Source organism: Acanthisitta chloris, unplaced genomic scaffold (assembly GCF_000695815.1).
Source record: "Acanthisitta chloris isolate BGI_N310 unplaced genomic scaffold, ASM69581v1 scaffold5325, whole genome shotgun sequence".
Classification (NCBI taxonomy): domain Eukaryota; kingdom Metazoa; phylum Chordata; class Aves; order Passeriformes; family Acanthisittidae; genus Acanthisitta; species Acanthisitta chloris.
The window spans coordinates 23699-32363 of NW_008674212.1; the positions used below are offsets into that span (position 1 = coordinate 23699).

The 8665-nt window shown below is 44.6% G+C and overlaps 1 protein-coding gene across 4 annotated transcripts in view; it reads right to left on the reverse strand.

Annotated features, from left to right (window-relative positions):
- Positions 1-8665, reverse strand: part of RC3H1 (ring finger and CCCH-type domains 1) — a 33348-nt gene that overhangs the window by 22757 nt on the left and 1926 nt on the right. For all 4 annotated transcript variants that reach the window (XM_009075240.1, XM_009075239.1, XM_009075238.1 and 1 more), the window contains exons 2-4: positions 3753-3873; positions 1824-2063; positions 872-1047 (exon numbers count right to left, since the gene is read on the reverse strand). In XM_009075240.1, coding sequence (XP_009073488.1) covers positions 872-1047; positions 1824-2063; positions 3753-3873 — 537 coding nt within the window. The remainder of the gene's footprint in view (positions 1-871; positions 1048-1823; positions 2064-3752; positions 3874-8665) is intronic.

The window sequence follows — 8665 nt, forward strand, 5'->3', positions numbered from 1 at the left end:
CTCTCCCTAAAAAATCTCTGCCTAGGATCCAACCTAACCCTCCCCTGGCAGAGCTTGAGTCTGTGCCCTCTTGTCCTGCTGCTGTTGCCTGGGAGCAGAGACCAACCCCCACCTGACTCCAACCTCCTGTCAGGGAGTTGCAGAGGGTGAGAAGGTCTCCCCTGAGCCTCCTCTTCTCCAGGCTGAACACCCCCAGCTCCCTCAGCCTCTCCTCATGGCACTTGTGCTCCAGTCCCTTCATCAGCCTCACTCTCTTCTCTGGAAGAATGAACCACTATAAACTGTACACCAAAAAGAATTGACTCAGACTGATCCAGACACTGATGGAAGCATCACACTTCCTAAACAACTTCTTCAATCAAGGTATTTGGTGTGCACTGCACAAGTTTGAGGGCACAGTTAGCAAACCCACAGCATTTTCTACTCCTTTAGCAAAAGTGAATGACATCTGAGCACCTAGTAACAGACCATTAAATACTGCAAAGTACGTTAAGCAGCTTAAGTTCTCTTCATACAACTCTGATACCCAAGAGCCTCCTATTTCTTTGTTTCCAAGCACAGCACCACTGAATTAACAGAACTAGGGATTTTCCAGCTTTAAGCCACTTCTAAGGAGATAAGTACAGTGGCTTACACACAGGTTTTGTAACTATCAAAACTGGACAGAGTCAAAGCCAAGCTTTAAGTCTTCAAGTTCCAATTCCAACCCATGTTGTAGTACAAGAAACTCTTCAAACACACATGGGACTTAGCGAGCAACACCTCTAAGTACTCATATTTTAAGAACATTTAATGTTACAGGACAATGAAACTTTAATGTGAAAACCTATTTTTACCCCATTATGAAATCTCCAAGCAGAAATCTTCATACCTTGAAGCAGGAGGCTCTGTAAAGGAGCTGGACAACATGCCCAATGCTAGTTTTAGAAGCCTGAGGGAATCTTGGCTCCAGCCTCTGCACCACAAAGAGAACCAAGACCTTCCGTGACAGAGCAGATCCATCTTCCAGAGCAAGCAGGACCAGCTTTAGAGCCTCCTCTTGCATTGCTGAAGGTGAGAGGAAACATGAAGAGACAAATGATGAGAGATTGCTGCAGTCTGTCTGCTCAGGTAAAAGAACAACCAGTGCCCACACAAGTAAATCAGGTGCTGCAGCACTGCTGTTTTGCTAGGTAACAGGTCTCTCTTCCCTGCAGAGGTAGAGAATTCAGCATCCCAAAAATCAGTCCTCCTTCATTTGTTTCAGTGGGAAAAGCTTTAATTTTAGCTTATTTTAAGAAACTGGCTTCATATTTCAAGGCATTACTTTTTTTGGTCTTTAACAAGTGAAATCTGTATTTTCAATAAGGAGACTATTTTAAGTAAAATTGATATTTTTTAGTATTCTATGAAGAAAAATGAATTTCTAAGGCTGTAACTTTATACAAGTGTGTAAACAGACATCACAAATGTCTCCCCACAACTGTTCTGCATGTTTATTACAGCAGAGTAAGGAAAGAAGCCAAGCCAGCCAGGTCCTGGTAACCTCATTTTTTCCAGAAGGGTCTTCCTCCTACAAAGAACTGCAACTGAGAAACTACTTCCCATTCATCTTGTGACAAGAAAAAGACACACCACTCTGAATTTTACAGAAAACTTGCAAAAGCACTAAAAATGAGAGCAAGTCCATGACAGCAGCCCAACAGATAGATCATTAACTCTGAAGACCTACTATTAAGAAATTAAGCTGCTGCCTAATAAAATCACTCAATTTAACATCCATTTATCAATCCTCCTCAGCTCTGAACTGCCTCTAGCAGAGCAGCAGCACTGATGCCACCTACCTGGTCCAAGGAACTGGCAGCCCCTGGCTCTCACTGCAGCCCAGAGGTTGGAGGAGAGCTGCTGTGGGTTCTGGTGCTGCAGAATGAGTTCTGTGACTGTCCTCTCCCCCAGGGACCGTGCTGCACGCATGGCCCTGATGCGTCCTTCCTCCTCCACCAGCTGGCAGTGGACTAATGTCACCAGTTTCCTCTGCATGGGACGACTCAGCACGCTCTGAGTAGTACTGTTAAGACCCACACCTTCAAAACAAAAAAAATCAAACACAAGGAAATCAGCTACCTTGTATCTCCCTCCTCTTGTGCCAGCCTTCAGTGGCTACTACAGAAGGGCAAACCTAGTTCTCTTGATGTGCACTTTGCCAAACTGAACACTAGTGAAGGCAGAGCACAAGTTCAGTTGTGCCAGTTCATTTCACTCAGCATTAAAAGCAGTTTCCTAGGAGTCCCCAGTGGTTTAATTCTTGTGACTGATCTGGCTCCCTAAGAAGGTGGAACCTCTAATGAATCCTCTCCCCACTTCAGCAGTTTGTCCCACACCCTCCCATACGGATTCAGTTCATCCCTTAGCGATGGATTTCAAGGCTCACCTGGACATTTGATTGACTTCACAAGATATTTTGTTTCTTGCCTACAACTGGTACCTGCACTGCTTCGGCCTAGGCAAACTCACACTGAATTGGATGATGTGTAGTTATGAGCAAAAACTCTGAACCACAGAACCGTAGAATTATCAAGGCTGGAAGAGACCTTTAAGAGCATCAAGTCCAACACTTAACCTGTCACTCATCTGTAACCCCCAAACCACATCTTCCAGCACCAGGTCCAGATGCCTCTTAGACACTTCCAGGGATGGTGACTCCACAAGACACCTCAACAAAGGTGCTGGGAGCCACTTGATCCAGGTTAAGTGACTCACTTTGACTTAGAATAGACATTCAGCTCCATACTGAGTTGGCTCCAGACCCAGAGCTTGTTCACTGGGCCACTACTCCCCCGAGTGATACTGCTATCACACTGCTGCAGAACACTGACACAGCTTCTTGCAAAAATTCACTTCTGCAACCATGAGGCCCATGACACTCACCTCTACTACCTGGGCTGATCTACGGCCTAAGTCTAGCACATGTAGTATAGATAAAATTCATATTCTTGGCCACAGTGCAGGTTTGCCATGTTAGAATTACTCAGACTGACTCAGCTCTTGCATAAGAGCTTGTATAAATGGAGTTTTACTTATTTCTCTTAGATATAGTTTCATAGAAACATAGTATGTTAAGGGGTTGGAATGGAGCTCAGAGCTCACCCAGCCCCAACCCCTGCCCTGGGCAGGGACACCTCCCACCAGAGCAGGTTGCTCAAGGCTCATCCAACCTGGCTGTGAACACTGCCAGGGTTGGGGCAGCCACAGCCTCCCTGGGCACCCTGGGACAGTGTCTCACCACCCTCACAGGAAAAGCTTTTGCCTGATATCTAATCTAAATTTCCTCTCTTCCAATTTCTCCCCATTCCTCCTAGTCCTGTCCCTGCAGCTCCTAACACAACCTACATGCACTAACTTTCTCATTTCAGTTTATTCCTTCTCTACAAACAAGCTGCATTACTACAGTTTTCACAAAGCAAAACTGAAAACAAAGGGCAAAACACTTAGTCTGCAGAGGTCAAAGCAGGTCACAAAGTTTGTCTCAACTTACCACAGCATGGCCAAACACCTCAGCCTAACACCTCAGCCTTTTCCCACATTTTTTTTGACACCTTTCAATTCTACACCTCCCTCCAAGGTTATCCTTAATGGTTGTAGTTTGCTTCAATTTGTTTCTAAACTAGGTTTATATCCATATCTCAAACAGACTAACTAATCATTTGGATAGCTTGGTTTGCATCTTATTTGTTTCCAGCTTTCATTTCCCAAGGAAGCAATGCAGGAACTACCTCTTGCACTGCTGAGTGGTTTGAGGTACAATGCCAACTCTTCCACACATTTCTTGCCCTCCTCATAATGCTTGGTATCTTCAGCTCCACTGCATAAAGTAATTGGCTGCTGCTCAGGAACCTGAGGAGAGATGACATGTACATCTAAGATGAATATGCATAAGTAAGTGGCAGTCATGCTTACAAACACTTGGTACTATCAAGTATTTCCTGTTTTGTTCCCCTTCTGGGTTTTTTCCTGTATCAGTAAGCATTTTTTTCAGCCTGTTAATGAACAAATAACAACAAAAAAAAAGAACAAACCAGTGAAAAATGAAAACAGAAGTATGTACTTAGACTTGCTTTATTTAGCAGCTGACAGCACCAGAAGCAGAAGCTCAACAAAGTACTTCCTAGAACCATAAAACTTTGGCTCTAATAAGACAGAAGGGAAGATCCCCAAAGGAGGCTGGACAAAAACATCAGAATAAAAAACAGAAGCTCCCTGGTCTGCAGGTAAATAGAGATTTGTATCTAGGGCCTCACAGCTCTGAAATCACCCAGGGATAAGTGATTACAGCTGCTCAGATTAGTGGGGGAAAGATTTAGCAGCAAATACACTAAGACACCCTTGGAATATATTCTGATTAGACCCAATTATCCAGCAGCAAGGCTAAGTTATCCCATGGAGTGGATATAAACACACCCTGCAAGTATTTACCTGACAACAGAGGCCAGTTACATTCTGGTTTGTGGTGGGTTTTTTTCAGGTGACATTTTTTCATCCAGCCACTCAGATTTTCCAAAGGGATTTGCACCACTCCTTTCCCATGTTGTAATTTTATTTTTGCTTTCTTCCTGGAAATTCTTAAAGCTGTTAATACATCTGAGGGTGCACTATAGCACTGCACTAACATTTCTCCATGTCACTCTTCAGCAATTAACCCAGTATGAGAACAGGAATTTCTCAGCAGACTAAATACAGCACTTTTTGCATATACTGTCAAGTGCAAACAGATCTCAGGCTTCTATTTCCAAGCCAATCCCTATCCCAGTGGCAATAACAGCATGCTAATCCCACATAGCTGCTTACAGGGACCAACCCAGGCCCTGAATATAAAAGCACAAGCCTTTAATGCTTCAGTTAAATACAGCCACAAACCCACTCACCCTCACGTGCCAAGGAAGAGCAGTGTTAGGATGGCAGGAGCAAATAAAACCAGGGAATACAATGGTTGCCATCACATGTGTGGGCAGGTTTGCTATCAGTTTTAATAGACAGTCAAGTTTTCAGCCATATGATCACACTTGTCCAGGCTTGGACAATGATCTCTGCTAAGTTGCTCATCTGATACACGGAGCAAAATGAGTAACTCTTGCTTTTACAGCAGGCAACAGAAAGTCTGAGTGCAACGTCAATAAAGATAGTTGATACCATCCCAAAACAAACATAATCAAGAGAGCCTGAATCAGCCACAGCCCCTTTCACTCCTATTAAAGGGAAAAACAAACCCAAGTTCAACCCTGCTGAGACAGCAAGGTTAGCCTCAATGCTTGTCACTTACTGCAGTTAACTTGGGACATTCTGGGCCTTTTTGATTTCATTCTGGGGCAGCATTTGTTTGGGGCATTTTGATTTTAGGGCTTGTATCTGTAAGCAAGAAACCTTTCAGCCAAAGGAGATTTAGCCTCTGGATCTTCCAGTGATCAACCACAACTGTCACAACAACCTCACCTCGACCAGGAAACAAATACCAACACCTTCAACATTTGCTCCCATGTTCACAGGATACTCCACAAAGCCATTTCAGCAGACAGATTCTGCCAGGGATGTTACACAAGCAGAAGTGGCTTATTGATCCAACAGCACATCTCATGCTGCGTGCCCAGAGCCCACACTGTCTCTTCCTCCTGCCATACATACCCTTTGTGCAAATTCCTACTTGCTCCTGCAAGCATTCCATGTGGCACCAGGGCCAGCCCCCAACACAACTGGAGTGTCACAGCCCCCAGCAGACAAAGAGGGCTTGGAACAGACAGGAAGCTGTGCTCAGCCCTGGATTTGGAGCCTGAATCCAGGCGGGTTTAGCACACATTCAGAGCAGCGGTTTGGAATGCCAGACACAGCACAACTCCACCAGCCAGACACAGGGACTGTCTAGGCAACTAACACAGAGCTGGCACACACAAACCTTCCAAGAGTTAAGCTATCCAACACTATGTGCACAGCATTCCCATTTCTTCTCTCTCTCCAAGGGAAGCGTCAAGTGTAAAAATCTAACTGTGCTGTTTCCAAAATAAGCCCAAGATTCCACCTTCAGCTGGAGCAAGTAGAGCACTGAACAACAAAACAAGATGCATATTGTGTGGCTTCAGGAGTCTTCAGAAGAGAATGTATTTCTCCCCAGACACATCTCATCTTCACTTGTGTGATGCACCTCACAATAAAACTTACAAACCTTTTGCTGGCTCTGTTATATGCATGTTTTTCTAAATATTTCAGGGTTAAAATGATTGCAAGAACAGCATCGACCAAGAGAAAAATGGCAAAGACATGATTCATGAAAGTCACAGGAAATGCAAAGTTGAATTCTGGCTTCATGGGGGAATTGCTGAGGGACAACTGAGACATGATTCGACTCTGCAGCATTTTCACTTCTTTGCAAACTATCCTTTTAATAGCATGCATGACCCCCTGGGTCACTGCTGTTTACAACTCTGAGGAGCCTCAGAACAGATCCCCACGGAAAGACAGAGTTATTTTCATCCCCATTCCATATTCCATTCCCTCAGACACCACACCCTTATCACAGTTCTCACTGCGAATATATTCACGTCATGTAATCACCACCTCCCGGGGGGGGGCAAGAGCAAGGCAGGAAAAATGATCTCAGATGTTTAATTGCTTTACATTTGTGACGAGTTTGTGTGCATCTGCCTCAGAGATGCCTGGGAGTCTCCTGGCCCTGGAATGCTGCCCATCAGCATGGCTGTGGCTGTGGGAAGAGGCAGGCAATGACAGCATGAGGAAAGGGACTGGAAAAGAATGCTAAAGCATCATCTCATACCAGGCAGAGATTTGGAATTGGTGATTTAAGTGTAATTTGATGAAGGATGTCAGCTTGAGTTGTCAGTAATTACCATTAGACATCTAATTGCACAGAATGACAACATGTTGAACAGACCAAACCCCTCTTTGTCCTGTTTGAAAACTGTTCCTCCTGATATTTCCCCCCTGCCAATGCTGCCAAAAAAAGCCAACCAAAAAACCCCAAAGCATTCAGTTCCTCAAAAGTTTACACTGACAACTTCTTTACAGATAATTCCTCTTTTGTGGCACTTCATCTCACCAAAAGTTACAATAAGGAAGGATCAAACATGCCACTAACAGCTCTGAAATCACAACCTTCCCCTTTTGAAAGGGCTCGGAGTTAAAATCACTCCACCCTTTCTCTCCTCATGTACATGATTCCATTGCCTAATGTCTAGAATTGGATTTACCATGTCCAGCAGGAGACTGGCAAAGAAACAAGCACTGTAGGCACTTCTGCCACTGTGTCACCTGTTTGGAATGCACATGCTGCTGTTTCAGGGGTTAAAACAAGGTGAGGGAAGAGCTTAGATGACAGATCCATGATTATGTACCTTCAAAACACTGGCCAGGTGAATGCTTGAAATAGTTGCATACAGTGAGTAATATGTGGATGCTCGAGGAGCTAAAAACCTCACTCCCATAGAAACAGGTTTAAGGGATTTCTTTACCCAAGAAGTCTAAGCAGCAAGGTATCCCATGAATGCCTCACTGAGCTGTGTCCAAGGCCACTGGGTCTCTCTTCCCTCACTATTAGCTCCTGCTTAGGTGCTCAACTATTTCCAGCTCTCCCAGGAATAATTCTCATCTTCCCCTTACTATCCTATCCTTTCTCCCCTTCACCTTATGTTGCTGAACTTATCTATATATGTGCTGAACTGCCTGATGCTCCATCCCTGGGAGTGTTCCAGGCCAGGCTGGATGGGGCTTGGAGCAACCTGGGCTAGTGGGAGATTGGAATGAGATGAGCTTTAAGGTCCTTCCAACCCAAACCCACCTGGGATTCTCTGACCACTGCCTCCCAGGACAGCCCCTGCAACCACTGATGTGTACCATGCTGCAGGGGAGGAATCTCAGTCTGTGCAACAGTTAATTTTCACATCAAGGGTGGCTATAACCTGGGCAACAGGTTTCATTTCTGGAAAGGGGTGGGGAGAGAAACAGAGTCTGTAATTCAAGAAACCAACTCTTTTCACCATTAAAGTGACAAAACCTCAGAGAGAGAGGGAGAGAATGCTATTGTCAGAGAAATAGGTTACTGCTTTCCCCGGTGACTGTGTGACAAATTTAGTCCCTTTTCCCCAGAAGTGCAGCCCTGCTTATTGCACCCACTGTGCCTGTGTGAAAGCCAAAGCGACTTGCCCTGAATCCTGTCGTTGCTGCCAGTCACGGCAGAATAGATTTGTTTCTTTAAACTGCCTGGCCTCCTCCTCTGCCTCCAGCAAAACAGCACTTCACACTTACAAACGTGTGAACTTCCCAGCAGTCTCCCCAAAGGGAAAAGAACAAACTGTGCCCCTCACAGATAAAAGCTTTAATTGTGCTGTACTGTATTTCCTTCTAAAATGAAACCTGGTTGGGTTTTTTTGCATTCATCATGTAAAAATCAAGTATTACACTTCTCCACGGACTCAGGGTAAGGTGTACAGGGGTTTGTTAGAGATGAAGGGCCACTAATGACACATACACCTTCCTGAAACTACACCATGAGGTGAAAAAAGAAAAGGCTTTTAAGAGACTAGTGGAAAATAGCAACTGTTTCTTCATCCTTCACAGCAAAGTAGTCTACTTATTTTCTAGTACTCCATAGTCTGGTAAACACTCCAACAGCTGCCAAGAAGGG